Source organism: Choloepus didactylus, chromosome 15 (assembly GCF_015220235.1).
Source record: "Choloepus didactylus isolate mChoDid1 chromosome 15, mChoDid1.pri, whole genome shotgun sequence".
NCBI classification, from domain to species: Eukaryota; Metazoa; Chordata; class Mammalia; order Pilosa; family Megalonychidae; genus Choloepus; species Choloepus didactylus.
The window spans coordinates 44,209,402-44,230,166 of NC_051321.1; the positions used below are offsets into that span (position 1 = coordinate 44,209,402).

At 34.6% G+C, this 20,765-nt stretch overlaps 1 protein-coding gene across 4 annotated transcripts in view; it reads right to left on the reverse strand.

Annotated features, from left to right (window-relative positions):
• Window positions 1–8,597: 8,597 nt before the first annotated feature.
• KIF20B (kinesin family member 20B) overlaps window positions 8,598–20,765 on the reverse strand; it is a 114,074-nt gene continuing 101,906 nt past the window's right edge. For all 4 annotated transcript variants that reach the window (XM_037805121.1, XM_037805122.1, XM_037805119.1 and 1 more), the window contains exons 26-32: window positions 19,371–19,523; window positions 17,746–17,856; window positions 15,572–15,769; window positions 13,308–13,409; window positions 12,758–12,908; window positions 10,160–10,302; window positions 8,598–8,864 (exon numbers count right to left, since the gene is read on the reverse strand). In XM_037805121.1, the coding sequence (XP_037661049.1) occupies window positions 8,787–8,864; window positions 10,160–10,302; window positions 12,758–12,908; window positions 13,308–13,409; window positions 15,572–15,769; window positions 17,746–17,856; window positions 19,371–19,523 (936 nt within the window). In that variant the 3' untranslated portion in view covers window positions 8,598–8,786. The remainder of the gene's footprint in view (window positions 8,865–10,159; window positions 10,303–12,757; window positions 12,909–13,307; window positions 13,410–15,571; window positions 15,770–17,745; window positions 17,857–19,370; window positions 19,524–20,765) is intronic.

Sequence of the window (20,765 nt, forward strand, 5' to 3'; positions counted from 1 at the left end):
GTATAATGCCTTCAAGGTTTCTTCATCAACTGGTTTCTTTTTTAAAGACAGTTTTGTTCACACACATCATACATTCCGTCCTAAGTAAACAATCAATGGTTCTCGGCATAATCATTTATTTATGCATTCACTAACATCACCACTATCTGTATAAGGACATTTTCATTTTTTTCCACAAAGAAATAGGAAGAGTCAAAGAAGGTGGAGAAATAAAAGGAAAGAAAAAAAATGATAGCCAAAAAGCAACAAAGGGAAAGATAGAATTAAAATAAAGTATAATAAAAGAGACAACATCACCAATGCCAAGGGTCCCACACCCCTTCCTTATATCCCCCTCTCACATGCATCCAGCTTTGGTACTTTGCCCCTGCCACATCAAAGGAAGCATAGTACAATGTTTCTGTTAACTGTAGTCTCTAGTTTGCATTGATCGTATTTTCTCCCCAGTACCACCCCATTTTTAACACCTTGCAAGGTTGACATTCATTTGTTCTCCCTCATGTAAAAACATATTTGTACATTTTATCACAGTTGTTGAGCACTCTAGGTTTCACTAAGTTATACAGTTCCAGTCTTTATTATCCCTCTTTCCTTCTGGTGTCCCACATGCTCCTAACCTTCTTCTTTCAACCATACTCACAGTCATCTTTGTTCAGTGTACTTACATTGTTGTGCTACCATCACCCAAAATTGTATTCCAAACCTCTCACTCCTGTATTTTCCTATCTGTCTGTAGTACTCCCTTTAGTATATCCTGTAGAGCAGGTATCTTGTTCACAAACACTGCCATTGCCTGTTTGTCTGAGAATATTTTAAACTCTCCCTCATATTTGAAGGACAGTTTTGCTGGATATAGGATTCTTGGTTGCTGTTTTTTCTCTTTCAGTGTCAATATATCACCCCACTTCCTTCTTGCCTCCATGGTTTCTACTGATAAATTTGCCATAGTCTTATCAAGCTTCCCTTGAATGTGATGGATTACTTTTCTCTTGCTGCTTTCAGGATTCTCTCTTTGTCTTTGATGGTTGATAATCTGATTATTAAGTGTCTTGGCATAGGCCTTTTCAGATCTTTTCTGTTTGGGGTATGCTGCACTTCTTGGTTCTGTAATTTTATGTCTTTCATAAGAGATGGAAAATTTTCATTGATTATTTCCTCTATTCTTGCTTCTGCCCCTTTTCCCTTCTCTTCTCCTTCTGGGACGCCCATGACATGTATCTTTGCATTTAATTTTGTCATTCAATTCCCTAAGATGTTGCTCATATTTTTCCATTTTTTTCCCTATCTGTTGTTTTGTGTGTGGGATTTCACTCCAGTTCCTGAGTGTTTTCTTCTGCCACTTGAGATCTGCTGTTGTATGTCTCCATTGTGCTTTTCATCTGTTGTGTTGTGCTTTCATTTCCATAGATTCTGTCAGTTGTTTTTTTTAACTTTCAATTTCTACCTTATGTATGCCCAGTGTTTTCATTATACACTTCATCTCTTTTGCCATATCTTCCCTAAACTTTTTGAATTGATTTAGTATTAGTTGTTTAAATTCCTGTATCTCAGTTGAAGTGTGAATTTGTTCCTTTGACTGGGCCATAACTTCATTTCTCTTAGTGTATGTTGTGGTTTTCTTTTGTCTAGGCATCTGGTTTCCTTGGTGTGCCAGTTTGAATGTATTATGTCCCCCCAAATACCATTATCTTTGATGCAATCTTGTGTGGGCAGGTGTATTAGTGTTGATTAGGTTGTAATTCTTTGATTGAGTGTTTCCATGGAGATGTGACCCATCCAACTGTAGGTGATAACTCTGATTAGATAATTTCCATGGAGTTGTGGCCCTGCCCATTCAGATGGGGCCTTGGTTAGTTTACTAGAGCACTATATAAGCTCAGACAGAAGGAATGAGCTTGCTACTGCAGCCAAGAGGGACACTTTGAAGAATGCACAGGAGCTGAGAGAGGAGCTTCAGCTTACGGAGACATTTTGTAGATGGCCTTTGAAAGCAGACTTTTGTTCCAGAGAAGCTAAGAGAGGACAAATGCCCCAAGAGCAACTGAGAGTGACATTTTGAAGAGAAGCTGTAGCCTAGAGAGGAATGTCCTGGGAGAAAGCCATTTTGAAACCAGAACTCTGGTGCAGATGCCATCCATGTGACTTCCCAGCTAACAGAGGTTGTCCGGGTGCCGATGGCCATCCTCCAGTGAAGGTATCTGATTGTTGATGCATTACCTTGGATACTTTATGGCCTTAAGGCTGTAACTGTGTAACCAAATAACCCCCTTTTATAAAAGTCAATCCTTTTCGGTGTTTTGCATTCTTGCAGCGTTAGCAAACCAGAACACTTGGTACCCCAATCAGGTTTTCCCAGACCAGAACAGGCTCAGGTCTTGGAAGGAGGCAATAGTATCAGGTCTCCCTGATGGAGTGTCTTAGAAGATTGATACACTCTGTGAGTCCTCAAGTCACTGTGCTTTTCTGCCCAGCAGGTGGAACCTGTCAGCCTGTCACTCCAGACTGGTGTAAAGAGATGTGGCCCATGGCTGTTTTCCCCCAGGCTCTGGGGTCTGGTTCGGAATGGAAGATGGGTGGTAGAGCTTGGCACGAACCCTTTCTTCTTAGGGAAGATACACCCTCTAGGGAGAGGTCATCTGCATTTGAATAGTCTCTCTGCCTGTGCTGTCTCCACCCTTGTCTGGGTCAGAGTGCTGGGAACTGAAAATGGCTGAGGCTTTCTCCACTGAGCCAAAAAAGGGACAGAAATACCCCCATCAGGGCCAGTTCATGGCCACCCTCAGTTTCATGCATCAGTCAGAGAGAGCACCCAGTCCTCTGGGCTCCCCCTCCCTCCCAGAGCCAAAAGCCTCTGTCTGCTTGTTGGGGATTCGTAGCTTGTATCAAGCACTCCATGTTTGTTAATTAAAACCTCAGTTGGAGCTCAGCTGAGCTATATTTGCTTGCTTGGAGAGTGCTGCTCTCTAGCACAGTGAGGCTTTGCAGTTCTGGGCTGTGGGGAAGGGGCACCCGGCTTGGATCTGCAGTTTTTACTTACAGATTTTATGCTGTGATTTTGGGCATTCCTCCCAATTCAGGTTTGTGTATGATGAGTGGATGGTCACATTTGTCCCCCTGCAGTTATTACAGATTATTTACTAGCTGTTCCTGGTTGTTTATTAGTTGTTCCAGGGGGACTGACTAGCTTCCACTCTTCTCTATGCCACCATCTTCTTCTCAATAGTAGCATGTTTTTTAAAAGTCCTTACGAGTTTCTATGTATGTTTCCATGTCATCTATGAATAGACAGCTTACTTCATCCTTTCCAGTCTTTGTGTCTTTGAATTTTTCTCTTGCCTGATTGCACTGCTTAGGGCCTCAAATACTAATACAAATTTGAATAGGATGATGAGAGCACACTCGTTCATCTTGGTCCTGAACTTAGGAGAAAAGTGTTCAATATTTTATCATTAAATATGAAATTATGTGTAGGTCTTGCATAAATACTGTTTACTAGGTTGAGGGAGTTCTAGTTCTCATTGGCTGAGAGCTTTTAGTATGAGCTTTGTAAAATGCTTTTACTGCATCTATTGATTTATTTTCAAATATTAAGACAAATTTTTATGCATTGCTGGATATAAGTTGTCAACATTTTATTAAGGATTTTTTGGATCTGGTTTTAAGGGTAATGGGTTTAGAGTTGTTTTTTTTTTTTTTCCTTAAAATATCTATCTCTGATTTTGGTATAAGAGTAACAGCTGCCCTCATAAAATGAGTCAGGAAGTGTTTCCCTCTATTTCCTTAAATGTTTGATAGAATTGACCAGTGAAGTCTTGGCCTGGAGTTGTTTTTTTTTTTTTTTTAACATTTTTTATTGTGAAATATAACATATACATAAAAGTGGTAAGTTTCAAATAACAGTTTAGCAGGAAGTCATAGAGCAAATTTCAAAGTATAGTATGGTTACAGTTCCACAGTTTCATGTATTTCCTTCTGGCTGCTCTAATACAGCAGAAACTAAAAAGAAATATCTATATAATGATTCAGTAGTCATAATCATTTGTTAAATCCTGACTTCTCTGTTACAACTCCTCCCACACATTTGATCGTATTCTCAGTCTTCAGGGATATTTAGGCAATGACCATTCTAACTCAGAGAAGGGTTTTAATTACAAATTCAATTTCTTTAATAAAGAAATATTCAAATTTTATATTTCTTTTCAAGTTGGAAATTTGTACCTTCAAGAAATTTATTTTATCTAAGTTATCAAATTTACTGGTATATAGTTTTCTATGACCTTCTATTTTACCCCATTTTTGTCTGTAGGATCTCTAGGAATGACACCTCTTTCATTCTTGATATGGGTAATTTGTATTTCCCTTTTTTTTTTCCCCCAGATCAGTCTAGATACATTATTAATTTATTGATATTTTTCAAGTGTCAACTTTTGGTTTTATTTTGGTTTCTTTGATTTTTATTGCTTCTTTTCTATTTCATTAATTTCCATTCTAACCAATATTATTTCCCTTTTTTCTCATTTTGAATTTAATTTGCATACATTAGCATAAACTAGTTACAAATTTTTTAAACACTATTTTAGTTGCATCCTACAAGTTTTGATATATTGTTTTGTTTTTCATTTGGTTTAAAATATTTTCTAATTTCCCTTGTGTTTGTCCCATTGGTTATTTAGTGTGTTGCTTAAGCAGATTATTCCTTCTCCAACACCTAGTATATTATTTTAGAATGTTTCATAAAATATAAATATATTTTTATTACATTAAAATATAGCCTTGCTAGCATAACAGGTTTAATTTCCTCTTGCTTCTGACATAAAAAAATGATTGTTGGGGAACTATACTATAAATAAGCAAAGTTGATATCATATTTTCTAGTACTACCTCTTTAATATTTAATATAATTTTTCTTTTTACTAAAGTATATTGTCATAAAATATTGTTCCACAAATATTATTTAAAAAAAGAACAAAACCACACACACAAAAAAACAAAACAGTGATCTTTTGACTTCTGCCAATCCTCCTCAACTTGGAACAATCACTTTCAACTTTTTTAGTTCTTTCTCTTGGAATTTACCTCCATATCATTAAATAATAGCATGCTTATTAATATATGGGTGTTATTCCAGTTTTAGATATTATCTACTGACTTTATACTATGAAAAAACAATAAACCAATCAGCACCACCTCCCACTTCTCCCCCAATCTGCTCTATATAATTGTCAGATTTTTTTAGTCAGATCAAGATTTGATGTTTACATTATGATTATGTGAATATTATTCCATTTTAAGCCATATAATATGCTAGGATTACATTTTTTGTTTGTAACATTTTGTTTTCTTTGGAATTATTTTTTGCTTAGTTTTTATAATTTATTCCCAAACTTTATCCCTAGAGTCAGTGTCTAAATTTTCTCCCAATATTTTCACACATCCTTCAATCAATTAGACATTTCTTCCAGAAATTCTGTGTTCCTGGTACAAGTAGCTGCTGTGTTGGAATTTCCATTTACAATTATCCAGGAGTTTCCCTTTATGTCTATCCTATTTTGGGTTGCAGTTTCTATATCCAGTATCTTTCTCATTTTTAGTTTACTCCCTTGTTTTGTTAGAGCACATCCTACGATAGAAAGGATGCATATAAACTGAGACCTAGTCTTGCATATTTGAAAACTGTCTTTATTCTACCTTCATATTTGATGGTTTGAGTTTATAATTATAGTTGGAAATCAATTTCACTCATAATTTTGAAGGCAATACTCCCTTTCTTCTAGCTTCCAGTGTTGCATTTGAGAATTCTAATGTCACTTTGATTCTCAATCCTTCTTCATCTTTTAGGATCACTTTGACCCCAGTGCTCTGAAACTTCACAATGATGTTTTTAGGTGTGGCTTTTTTTCATTCATTGGGCTGGGCATTTCATGGGCCCCTTCAATCTAGAAATTCGTGTCCTTCAGTTGTGGTAAATTTTCTTGATTACGCCTTTGATAATATTCTTTCTCTTGGATTCTTCTATATACTTTATGAATTCCTATTATTCGCTATTGTACCACCTAGACTAATTCATATCTTTCCTACAACTTTCCTCCATTTTTCATTTTCTCCTTCTGGGTTATTTTGGAGGCTTTCCTCAATTCTGTATTCAATCTAATCTACTGCGCTTTATGTTTCTGTCTTTTCCCCTCAAATGTCTGGTCTTGTATCAAGATCTCAGATTCCCCATTCAGAATTATGGAACTAATTCCTCTGGTTGCCAGGAGTGTTAATTGACGATAACTGACATGAGTCCCTTCTTGGGAATTACCCTGAGGCCCGATAATGTGATCTTCCCAGGGGCAGCCTGTATTCAATGAAGTCAATAAACAGGGTGCAGAGGCCCATTCCCCTTGCTTTAATTTAGGATGGCCTGAAGGCCCATCCCAGCTACAGCCCCCTGTGGGATTAGCGAACATGTTTGTTGCAATTTCATTGCAGTTCAATTTCACCTTTTGCCCAAATCTGGTTTCCTTCCTTCCTTCCTTTCAGGTGTTATTCCTCTAACCAACCCCCAATGCAAACCTTGATTCAGATTTTTTTCTAGGCAAGTGTAGTGGTTTGAATAACTTTCCAAAAGGTATGTCCATGTCCTAACCCCCAGAACTAATGAATGTGACCTTATTTGGAAAAAGTCTTGAAATGAGATCATCCTGGATTAGCTGGGTAGGTTCTAAATCCAATGGCAGGTGTCCTTGTAAGAGTGAGACAGATTAGACAAAATAGAGGACACATAGAGACACAGGAGCAGCACCCATGTGAAGACCGAGGCAGAGACTGGAACTAGGTAGCCAACCCCTGGAGCCAGCAAAAGCTGCAAGAGGTAAGAAAGGATTCTCCTACAGAGCCTTCTGTGGGAGCACATCCCTACCCACACATTGATTTCATCCTTCTGGCCCCCAGAATTGAGAAGACAAATTTGTTCTTTGAAACCACATTTGTAGTAATTTGTTTTGGGTGCTCTAGAAAACAAACTAACAACCTACAACAAGCACTAAAAAGCTGATTAGAAGTTCTATGGCTATGGACAGTGCTTATAGTCTTCATGGAGAGGTCATTTAGCTAGCTGGGCTTTATTGTAAAACATCCTCCTATTTTCAGTATCTTTAGGTCTTTTCAATAGGCTGGTCAAAAACTACAGAGAATATTCGTTGCATATATTGTCTGAATGGTATAAACCTAACTGCCACTATTCTGGGAATTAGCTATGAAGAAGGATGAATGATTTCCCCATTTGGTGCGAAATGATGTTGATTCAGTCCCCTTGTTTTCCGTATAGTACCTCTGATCTCAGCTGTACACCCAGAGTGAGTCTATTCCATCAAAGTGAGAACAGTGTGGAAGAGTCTGCATGTTTTATACAGACTTTTAATAAGGCCTCTTTTCAGAGGTATCTGACGTTATCAATTCCTGAGACTTTTCAGAGTTGGGTGGTAAAAATCAAGTGGTTATGGCTTCTTCCATTGCCAGCTTAGGGTTCAGCTTTCTAAGGTGTATGAGATTGCCTTCCAGTTCCAATATTCTATGAAGCTATCCTCTCTCCCATTCTCTTTGTATTTGAAGGTTCCTGCTTTATAAATACACCTTTTTTAGTCTAATTTTAGTGGAATTTGGGGAAGTATTAGTGGTAAATGCATGTATTGCAACTGCATCTTTAAGCTGAAGCCTCCATTAGAATATTTTAAAGGTTGTATTTTATGAATATAAATGATAATTTTCAGATGAGTTGTTACACACACACACACACACATAATTTTTTCTGGATAGCAAAACATAACATTTTAGTGGTTAAAGAGGTTAAGTTCTAATGAACTGTTTGAAGGAAATTCTCCCAAAATAGGATATAAGTACCCCTAAGCAAAACACCAAATATAACTTTTTTCCAGGCTCAGCATTATCACTATAATAATCAAGTAAACATTTAAATCCAATGAAACCTTTAAGGTTTTAGATGTATAAATACATGTTCTTATATACCATATAAGAGCTTCACTTGACAACAATTTTCAAGGTCTCTGCTTTGTGTTATTTGCCTCTAATTGTTTTTTTAAAAACAAGAGCTCAAAACACATTAGCTGTGTGACATTGAATAAGTAACTAAGCTTTATGGTGTCAGTTTTCTCATCTGAAAAATGAAGAAAATGGATTTCAAAGTCCTTCCAGGTCTAAAATTTCTTTTTCTTTTCTAGTTGTCATTGTTTTACCCTCTAGTTGCCATCTCCTCTTCCTTTCTAATGACCTGCTTTTACTCTGCTGTATCCTAGAAAAATCAGAAAGTCAACTCTATCAAATTATAAAAAAATAAGACATTCTAATTGAGCTCCATTCTAAGTAATGTGTATAAGCCTTTTGGCACTAGAAGACCCAGACACACTCCCTGGATCATGGTAATAATGAAGACCCTAACAGATACAATAAAAACAATTCACAAGCCACTGTTTAATGTAAATAAATATCTGACCTACATAGAAAAATAAATGAGAATAATCCTTTCCTAGGATATCTGCTGTGATACCATGCCTGGGATAATGGGAATAGACATTTGAAAAGAAGCTAGTCTTTCAAAGCCTCAGAAAAATAGACAAGACTGATTTTCTTTATTGAACTAAAAGTATATAATGTATATATAAAACAGTGATGTATATACAGAGGGATTTAGTGCATAATGTATACAATCATCTTTCAAAAGCCAGCATGTAAATTACAATGATTATGAATGTAAAATTTGTGTCAAAACATTCCCCATAAGTGACTCATTTGGCTGTTTTTGTTCGAAGTCGTCGTTTGAGAATCTGGTGATCACTTTCCTTTACTTTCTGGTCCATCAAAATCTGAAAGAGTAATTTTGAAAGTTTTAAAATATATAACTGAACTGAATGAAAGCTAGTTTATAATGAATGAGATATATTCATGTGCTTAAAATAAAGTAATAGGTACACTGTGATATTTTGTGCTCTTGGACTGTAGGTATATTATCTTCTATAAAAATGCTTCCCTAAAGAAATAATAGATTTTATAAAAGATTCTTTCAATACTACCTAATTCTAAAATTAAAATAATCTACACTCTGTACTGAATTGAGAGCATTATAGCTTGCAAAAATTATTGAAATTCAAATATTTTTTTAAAAATGATCTTCCACAATAGCTGAAGTTGTGGAACTGTGACCCATGCTATTCTTTGAAATTTGCTAACTACTTGTTAAATCGTACTTTGAAAGTTACCACTGTTAACGAATACATGTTAAAGATCACAATAAAAAAATGCATTAAAAGTTCTTCCACAGCAAGGAGTTTGTAATTTAGACGGTTCAAAGAACCTAATATTGCAACTAAGAAACAAAGAACATTCAGCTAAGGGAGGAAATTATATGCTTATATGCTAATGAGACACAGTGAAAAGTGATCAACTAAACAATACATACAACAGCATCTTCTAAGGCAGGTGGGAGAGAATTAGGGTCATTAAGTGTCTATCTTAATATCTGGTAACTGCTGTTGCAAAAGGCATCTCCTGATTTTTCTTGTGCATTTCCTGATGAAGAACTTTCCTTTAATTACTTTCCTATCTTCACTTTCATCCACTTAGCAATTAACAGCATGATAGAAAATTAGAAAATCAGACTTTGCCCTGTATTACCACAGGTTGTTCTGAATGAGAAGAATCAGTCATGGAGTCAGGGTGACAATTATATTTTTTCTTAATAGTACCTGGTAGGCTCAGAGGAAAGGTGGGAGGAAAAGATTAAATGTCAATTCTATATTTTTACCAGACACTTGGGCACAGATTTATGCAATTCTTGTAATAAGTTAACAAGAAAAATAGACACCACAGGCAAATAAATTACTAAACAGTGGTAATTCTATTGATAGAATTAAAATTCCTCTGAGTTTTCAAACACAAATGGACACAGGACACTTTTATACATTAATGCAAAATCAATATTGAATTATCATAAATTTAACACATTTGAGACTAGAAATATAAGGTTTCAAGCAAATGCTTTAAGAGATTTGATCTAAAGAACAAATTCAAACCACTGTGAAACTGAAATTATTATGAACACTTCAGAAATAAAAAGAACATGATCAATTTTATATTTATCAAAACCAAAATACTGGCTTACCACTTGGCCAGAAATATCAATAGGAGAAGAAATTTCATTGGTGTATAATTTCCGTTTGGCTCGTTTTGGTTGAGATGCATTTTCTTTACTTGCGTCCACATTTGAGGGTTTTGAATAACTTATTGTTTCAATTAGTTTCTTTGCTATGGGAAAAAAAAGTTTGTTAATTCCTGAAATTAAAAAATTAATTTTCTAACTGCAAAGGTTTGGAATCCTTAAAAAAAAGGGAACATACACAAAATGAGAAAAAACACTGTAATATATAAACGGACAAGGGACATGAGTAGACAATTCCACAAAGATAAAAATTAATGCCTAAAATACATGATGTAATGATCAACCTCAAAAAAGAAAAAGCAAATAGATAAAATATCTTTTGAATAATGTCCAACATAGTGGAAATGTTAGGTAAATTACAGTGCAATGGAGAATCTCTCCATTTTTGGTTTGAGATATCCCTGCTCATGAACAGTTTCTCTCTCAATAAACCCATTTAATGCTTTAAAAAACAAACAGTAAAACTCAGGAAGTTTTAATGACTTGGAAGAGATTTATGCTATGTGAAGCCAAAACAGCAGGCTATATATAAAGTGGACTATGCAGCATTAAAAATAATAAGGTGGTAGATATAGTGTAAGTACTGACAGGCAAAGATTGTCCAAAATGTTTATTAAGTAATCTGTATATTATGAACCCTTTACTTATAGTTAACACACAAATGTACAGTGAAGGATAGAAACTAAACTGTTAAAAGTTGATTATCTCTGGGAAGTGGAAAACTAGGATTTTTAAAATTTTCTACTTTGTGCATTTGTTTTTTTAATGGACAAATAGTGCTTTAATAGAAAACATATTTCCATTTGAGAAAATCCCTAGCTAAGAAATACACACACACATATATATACATACACACACATATATATACCAATGATATTTTTTTAAAAATAGAAAAAAATATGAAGGAAATATGCTAAATTGAGTCTACTATGCACCAACCACAATACTAGGAATAGAGGACATGAACAGGACATTTTGTTTTTGTGGAGTTTACATTCTAGTGAGAAAGATATTAAGAAAACAAAACCAAGTAATTTTGGCTTGAGTAAGTACTAAGAAGGAAAAAAATGGGATGTAGTAATAAAGATTAAGTGGGGCTGGGGATGTAGGCTAGTTATCAGGTGATGAAGGAAGATGTCTCTGATAAAGCAGATCTGCAGTGAGAGCTGCAGGATGAGAAGGGAGCAGCCAGGTGAAAAACCAGGGTGTGTTCCAGGTCTAAGAAAGCACAAATACAATGCTCTCAAAGCAAGAAAATCCCTACAATATTTTAGAATATTTTAGAAACTGTCAAGATGCTGGTTAGTCACCAAACTATAGAATAACAAGAAATAAGGTTGGAGAATCAGAAATCAAGGGAATTGGGAAATCATTAAAACAGAGAGGAGTGACATAATTCAATTTACATTTTGAAAAGATTACTCTGGTTGCCATGTAATGAGTGGATAGACGATAGGCAGGATTGCAAAGCTGCGAGACCAGTGATACTGAGTGATTTATTAACCTTGGTTATTAGGTAGCAGAATTTTAAGAACTAATTTATATTTCTTTCTTTTTTCCTATATTTCCAAGTGATCCACAATAAATATGTATTATAGTTACAACCCCCAAAGCCTTAAAATTAAAAAAAGGTACCCTATATTTTTAAAATAAGTTTGAATAAGAATCTAAAATCAAAAGTCCCATCTCTCCAAATTTAGACACTTAACAGTTTGCTGTTTGTCCTTCCTGATATTTTCTATGCTTTTACAGACTATACATAAAAAGAAAAAGTACATATTTTTAAAAATGTATACAAATGGATCTGATAGATCTGAAGTTTCCAAACAGCACTGAGGCATGCTGCAGCAAACTCACAGGAGCAGTTCAGGATATTTTAAATTTTCAAGGAAAACAGAGATATTTCATAGCTCAAGGTAGTTTATAGTTTTTCAAGATGGCATGGCATTACATCTCTCTTGATGTTGACAATCTTTGCAAACTCAATTTTCCAAAGACGAAATTTAAATGTTTTTTGGCCTTTTGTATTTAAGGGATGGGACTATTAGGTATTTCTTTTGGCACAGAGACACACAAAAAAATTAATGAGACATCAGGGTATGGTGAACCAAGAAAGTCTGGGACCCTCTAATGTAAGTTTTCACAGAGAGTATTTTTATACAACCTATTTTACTCAATTCAACTGTCCCCTACTTCTAGTCCCTTTCCTTTCCCATTCTCCCCACCTCTAGTCTTCAATTCATCCTATTGCTTCACTCAGGTAATCTCATGAAAACCCACTCGAATACAATGTAGCATTTTGCTTGCACCTCTTTTACTACAGTAAGCAATTACTTACATATAGGTCTTTATCCTCCACTACATAAGGAACACCTAGGCATATGATCCTTTCATCTGTTTTTTTCCCACAGTACCTAGACTAGGACAATACCTTTCTGAAGTATAACACTCACTGAACTGGACTGCTGCCAAGTTTATATACAAATCAATATTAGAAAAGCCCCTACACATAAAAGTTCATTTAACGAATTCTCTCCAAACCTTTTGATTGAAGAATTGTTGGAGAATGATGTAAGAAGTCTCCAAATTTCTGCAGTGTTCCCTCTTTTTTCTTCGAGTCCAAGTTTATACTAACTGTGGATGTCTGACTCCGTAAAGAATATGTTTTCTTGGATGACAGACATGTAGAAACCTAATGAACAAACATTTTTTAGTTATTGTTGATGAGAATTGTTAGAAGGAAATAACCACAGCTGGGCTTAGAAGCCCTTAACCACAGTAGAATTTATGAAAACTGAGGTAGGAAATGTGGGATTAAATATATGAGGAGAGGGATGAAAGGGAATGAGGGTGACAATATTAAGTCACAAGGTGACACATCAAGAAGTGCCAGCTATTGGCCAATGCCAAACGTTATCTTATATTCCAAGCTGAATTATAAATAAAGGAAATGGAAAAAAATGGGAAATAATTGGATAAAAATGGATTTCTGCATAACTGCTAATAAGAACTTGAAGTCTTTATTTTTGTGTTTTCCTTTATAAATTTAAGTTATGAAAATGGTCAATCTGGGACAAATAAAAAGACACACCTTTTGTTCCTTTTTGACAGGAGAATTTCTGTGCTCTGAAATAGGGAACTTCAAATTAGTTCTGGGTGCTGTATTCTTCTTATTTTCACTCTTCACCAAGTCCTAAAAATAGTGAATTTCAGCACTGGTTAATTTCTTGACATTATTTTTTTCTCTGGACTTAGACTAAAATTCTATAAAGGCTGATTTTATCACTTAAGGTAATAGTTCTCAAGTAGGGGCAAGCTTGACCCCATGGGACATTGGACAACATATGGAGGTGTTTTTGGTTATCATTACTGTGGAGCAGGGGAATTCTACTGGCAAATGAATAGAGACCAGGGATACTGCTAAGCACCCCTACAATGCACAGGATGTCTCCCAAACAAGGAATTATCTGGCCTAAAATATGAATAGTGCTGAGGTTGAGAAACCCTAACTAAAGGTATGAATTTTTCACACACACCACAAATAATGAAATTACATGAGCTAAATGGAAAACAGTAGAAGGGACAACTTTTATTTGAACCCCGTCTTTAATCTCCCCTTCCCCAACTCCAAAATCATATAGAACATCTATATCTAAGACTAACTGAAATTTTGCAATATCAGAAACAACAAAAAAAAAAAAAAACAAAAAACTTCACCATAAACACAGATAAAATGTGATAATTAAGAAGAATTGAGATCTTTTTTCCCTACTAAATAGACATGGCATCTTACTCTTCTTTTCCCCACAGCACCTTGTGTAGGACTATAGTTTTGGAAGGCACATTCACTGAACTGAATTAGTGCAAATACCAGTTGCACAAAAGATTATAATCTGAAGAGAAACAAAAGGCAAGAAGAGAAGCAGAGAAAAGATCATGACTGAACTTCAGAATCCAAATTACAAAATAGAAGTCATAAGGGTCATAAGTGGCAGACTCCATGAAAGGGAAAAGGCAGATAGTAATGATGGGAAGCAAATACAGACAGACCATAAGGCTAGTCTAGCAGACTTGGAGTATTCAGTAAAGAGCTCATTGGAGTCTTCACTGTATTAGAAAACAGCACAATATAAATGATTTTCTCAATGAGGATTTTAGTGTACCCAGTTTATTACAGCAGTGAAGATTTAGCAAAACTAGTTAAAATTTTAAGGTTTCTGTATGATTTATCTACAACCATCTGTAAATCTTTTCTGAAACAAACATGGAGCACATATAGCAACAATAGCATGAAGAAAAGATTTGTATTTCAGCCCTCTTGAGTACTACACCCAATTGCTTTCTTTTTCTCTTGAAAATAATGGATCAAAGTCAACTTAATATAGATGATGATGAAATTAAATGCATTTTAAATGTAAATTAAATATAGAATTAAAGTTAACTAAAGCCCGAAACGATCTATAAAGATGTTCTATGTGTAGCAGGAAAACTATACTAGATAATATTACTCAGCAAATTTATTACCTGATAGAGAGCCTCAGTAATATGGTTAATACTATTTCTGCTCTTCCACCAGCTTGAAAATATATTACTCTTTAAAGGAGTAAAAAAAGTTGAAGAAAAGTTATTTTGCTAAAGAGTGTATTAGTTTTAAATTTAAAACAAGTTACTTTAAAAATACCTATTACCATTTACTATGTACTGCCACTAGTAAAGCAAAAGCCTGGCATTTCACACACATTATCTCTAATCATTTTAAAAAGGAGGAAAATGAGGATCAGAAAGTGTATGTGACTTGCCAAATCTGTCTGGCTAGGGTGTGGTAGAATGTTGGGAACCCTACAATCAAGAAGGTGCAGTCAAGAAGGGGTAAAATGGTTTCTAGCATACCACTACCAAGACCCAAATTTTAATACTAGCTAATGGAAAAGAATTTCTCTCCTGAAACCAACTATGACCATAAAAGATTATACACAAATTAGCCATTTCAGTTTCTGTAATTTCTATATTCTTTCTATATTAACTATTTTCCTCTTCCAAAGAAGGCAAAATGACTAAATCTGAGTAGGACTGGTATACTGAAACAGTTCACCAGTACGATCCTCCTTCATGGGACCTAGCACAGCTTCACTGCAACAAGGGAGCTACATATTTTAAAATATCCATATTTTGTTGGAGGACTACAAAACTGCAGTGATATTCTAAAAGGGTATAAAATACAAACTATGATTTTGGTCTCTAACAGCAGTATTTACAAAGAGGAGGGCCATGTAACAGAGCTTAACTATGTACTATAACTGAGTTTAATAATAATCAGATCTGCTTGTCATATTTACTCATCAGTGAAATATTTACCTCCACCATTTCATTACTCTTCCTCTTCCGGGTCTTGGAAATCTTAAGTGTCACTGGTGAATTACAACCAGGGTGTTTCACTGCCATTTTGTTTGGCTGTAAGGGTGTAAACTGAATCTCTAACTCAGGTTTAGGAAACCGAGTAGTTTGATCACTTTCTGTTGACACTTCACAAGAATCAAGGACTACAGATCCATCCTACAAAATTAGAAAAGAAAAAAAATCTCTAAATTAGAAAAATTAGAAATACATATAACTAGAAATAAATAAATTAGAAAAAAAACCTTATTTGTAGAACATTAATTTATAAATCACAAAGTATTAATCCCCTTAAATGCCCACTGAAAACAATAAATTAGGAAAGATAAGAGTGCTGGCTCTAATTCGCCATAGCAAGGACAGAAAGAATGAGCTATCATATACTCTTCTCCAGGTTTATGCATGGTATGTTAAAATTAGAAAGAAACTCAGAGATCAGTATTTCTCAAACTTGTGTGATTCTAAAAATCACCTGGAGAAATTTGATTAAAAGATCCCTAGACCCTACCACAAACCTACTAAACCAGAAATTTTCAGGGATAAAGTTTGGGATTTTTAACAAGCATCCAATTAATGGTAGATTAAAGTTGGCTGCAAATTCTTTGCTACTCTTCCCATTGAGAGGTAGAGTGTAATTCCCCTCCTCTTGACTCTGGGCTGGCCTTAATGACTTCCATGTCCCATAGAAAGTAACATAACAAGTCTGAGGCTAAATCATAAGAAGACTTATAACCAACCTGTCCTCTTAAAAAGCTTGCTCTTAGAACATGCCCCCTCAAAATGCTCCAGCTCAGAACCTAGCCACCATGCTGTGAGAAGCCCAGCCACAGAGAAAGACCACATTAATAGGTCCAACTGAGCCCCCAGAGTCAACTGCCACCTATGGGAAGGAATCATGTTGGACTTTCAGTTCAACTGAGCAGACTGATTTCCTGATAGCAAGAGAAGTACATAAAATAGCATAATAATACTATTCTCAAAAGCTGTAGTATATAGAATAACTGCTGGAATTCTTAACAGGAAATTGGATTTTTAGGTTTTAGAGCAGCATATATAAATTTATGGAGGAAAAAAATGTTCTATTATATGTGAATGCCCATATAACCAAGAATTAAACTTTGTTTATGGATCAATTTCAAATTTTTCCACATAGCGTATGATGTGTATTAGTTTCTGGGGTCAGTGCTAATTATTTCAAGAGCTATTATGGAAAGACCAAGAGAAAAGGAATGTCTCGTGTTATTTCTCCAGCTCAAAATGCCCTTCTCTGTTGGTGAACTTCTATTAACCTTCAAGAGCCAATCTAATATTGCTTTCTCTAATTCACTTCCACAACCATTCGGGCAAAATCTATTGTTCACTCCTCAGTGTTCCTTTCAGCACTCTCTTCATACTTCTATTATAACACTTATCCCATAAGTTAAAGTCCAACAGGTTAGGCATTTATATATCTGTCTTACTTGATTCCTTACTCCTTGAAGAGAGTGATCATGTCTTATTTATGTTTCTATCCTCAGTGTTTAGCAAGGTTCCCAACATTGAATGCTCCCAATAAATGTGTTTAAAAGATAAATTTTAAATGGTAATTTAAAATCAGTAAGTGACAGAATTCTTTTCTATTTTATGTCAAACCGAAAATCTCTGTCCTATCCAAAGTGATTCATAGCACCCTATGCCCACTGGAAATTCAGGCAACTCATTGTGAGTTATTGAGATTTAGAGGCAAAGATATTAAATGGGTACAGTTTCAAAAAAAAAAAAAAATACTATTTACCCGAATACTTACAATAAAGGAACCTTTTTTGGGAGGAAATAATCACCCCTATTTTAGCTTTTGTGAGATTTCCAATTTCTGACCATGAAGCTTGTTTTAACAAATCTCTCATTTTTCAGAAGAGATTAACTATCCAGAGATCTAATCTCTCAAAATAATTTCACTTCTACTTCACTTCTCTTTCATTCCTCAAAAGCCTCTAAGTTTTCCCTCACACAGGAGAGAGTACAAGTAGCTAACTGGTACAGCATAGTGCCTACAATAATCGACTACATTATACTTGCCAGGGTTATTTAGTATTCAACAGTCATTAAAGTGGATTGTGTTAGCAAATCAATCCATTGCTTTACAAAATACTCACCTCTACTTCATTCATGGAAATTTCAAAATTTGTTAATTGAGTTTCAGTTTTAGCTCTGTCAGGGTCCATTGAACTAATATGTTTGGGCTTGATATCCAAGGTTTGCTTATTCTAAAATAAGGAAATATTAAAGAAGCATACCATTGTAACTTGAAAATATACTATAATACTTAAAGAATATAAAATCAAGATTTGGACAGACTAAACAGTGGAAATAATTAAATACTTCTTCAATAATAGCTTGTCCCTCCCATCTCCTCTTGCATCCTTCAGAGACTCAGGAAAGGCTGGGCCACCTTTCCAGTCTCTTTGAAACCTGATCTAAGGAGGAATTTGAAAAATTACTCTCAATTTCCAAAGTGCTTACATACGTTCTCTCACTTTAGTTTCAATGTAACTCTCTAACTTAGGTCTGGAATTTGAACCCCAATCGTTGTTTTGATAAAACAATTTTAAAAAATTAAAAGCTTCTTGGAAATGAAACATAATATTGGAGAAAGGCCATTTTGATAACTAATCCCTTTCCTGTTACCCACTCTTTTTTTTTGTCTCATTTTCTCAGTCACAGGGTATATTTTATTCCTATACCCTAAGTGATCTATAAAGGAATTTCAGATGCCATTTTTATACTTCATAAATTCCAACATGGATCTTCTAATCACAACCATTGAAATCCGAAGTCAAATACATCTCTTAAATCACCTACCCATTACTGCCAAATAAAAAAGGCTCTATTAAATTCATTAAGGGAAAAGCAAATAGCATGTACTGACTGCTACTGTGGTAGGAACTGTCCTAATTGTTCTATAAATGCTCTCAATTTTTACAACTCTATTAGGAAAACATTATTACTGTGTTTTAGATGAAGTTAAGATATGTTAAATAACTTTGCTCAAAGGTCTCAAACCAGAGCCAGCAATTGAAACCTAGTTTTCTGAGTTTCTAGTGTGTGCTATTTATACCACACAATTTTGGAGCAGACAGCCTTTCCCTTAGAAGCATGAAAAGTCTTTTCAAGTGACACATATATATTTCTTCCTGTTGTCAAAAGGCTTTAGGTCAGCAGATTTTTAAGAGCAGCAGATTAATTATTCTGCAAAGATCAGCTCCAGATGTACCCTGATGCAACTGAACTGGGAGGTAGGTTGCTGTCTGTAAAACGCAATCCTCTCTATACCCGGGGTCCTGAGTTTCAACATAACATTACAAGAGTAACTGTTTAATAACTCACAATGTCTCCCTACCATTGTGCTCACTTTCAAAATAATCCTTATCCTTATATAATAAACTTAAGGATGTAAATATCACCGGGAGTATAAGCTGGATCACAATTAAAGGTAGGTTAGGGACTAATTCATAAATCATTTATTTTCTAATAACTCTATCTGGAAAAAATGACCAAAATATTGAAGAAAGTGCTGTTTCTTAGTTTATAACCAACAACTCTGAAAACTCAAGATTCACAGGAAAATCCAAATAATTTTTTTAAATTCTCATTTCACTTTCATCTACTAAACTTTTAAGTGTTTATGTTATTCAAGTAAATAATTTTGAAACATCCCTTCATCCAATAGAAAAAGGCATAGTAAAAAACAAGATTCTACTGTATAAGTCCCCGATGTGACCTTTTTTAATTGTTCAATTTCATTATCTTTCTGTGTATTACTGGAGACCAGTGCTCTCAGCTGTATTTCTAAAGCTGCAACAAGCTGATCTCGTTCTTCTCGCCACTTTTGAAGGTCAGTATCTTTCTCTGCTAGCTGTGCTGTAAGCCTTTCCTAACAGGAAATAGAGAAAGTGTTAACACTTCAAAACACTGTAAATCTAAGAATGTTCAGAAATATTTATAATAAATAACACCACCAATACAACTGTGAACAAGATATATAAATTATCTAGTCAAATCTATATAAAATAGTTACTTATAAAACAAAATATATCATTCATTTATATATATATTAAATGTTAACATTCTGCATTTATACCTACTTTACCTCATTCTAAAAATCAGCTTTTTGGTCACTTCTTTTAAGAAATAATTATAGCTTTTAAACTGATTCCTGCATTTCCTCAATATTTGGGAAATGAGAAGGTAAAACTACAATTAAAAAAAAATGACAGTCCTGCTAAGCAACAAACAATGGAGAAATGAAAATTTTTAAAATACCATTTAAAATGGGGTAAAAATCCATGAAATACTTTGTGGTAGACTAAAGAAAACATGTGCAAGATTTTTTCACTAAAAGCTACAAAGCGTTGCTGAAAGAAATCAACGTGCACTTAAATAAATGGTAAGATATTCTGTGTTCAAGTATTAGAAGACTCAATATTCTTAAGATGTCAGTTCCCAAATTGATCTATATAAATGTCAGACAATTCCAATCAAACTCTCAGAGGTGTGTGTGTAAATGGAGAACTAACTAAAAGTTACATGGAAATGCAAATGATAAAGAATAGCCAAAACTATTTTAAAAATGAAGAACAAAGTAGGAGCAATCACACTACTTCATTTCAAACCTACTACAATAATCAAGACAGTGTCATATGGTGTCAAACCTACTACAATAATCAAGACAGTGTCACATGGTGTAAGGAAAAACTTACAGATCAACAAAACAGAAGAGAGGATTCAAAAATGTCTGGTCAATTTAATTTGACAAAGGTACTGAACTAATTTGGTGGGGGAAGGACAGTCTTTCAACAACTGGTGTTGGAACAATTGAATAGTCATATGAGAAAAAATGAACACGCACTTTAATCTCACACCAAATACAAAAATCACCTCACAATTGATCATATACCTAAATATAGTTAAAACCATAAAACTTTCAAAAACCATAAAACTTTCAAAAAACATAGGAGAAAGTCTCCATGACCATAGATTAGATTAAGATTTCTTAGATATGATACCAAAAGCATAAACCATTAAAATAAAAAACAAAAAGATTATTTGCACTTTATCGACTTTAAAAATTTCTGCTCTTCAAAAGATATTAAGAAAATGGGAGGAGGGGCAAAAT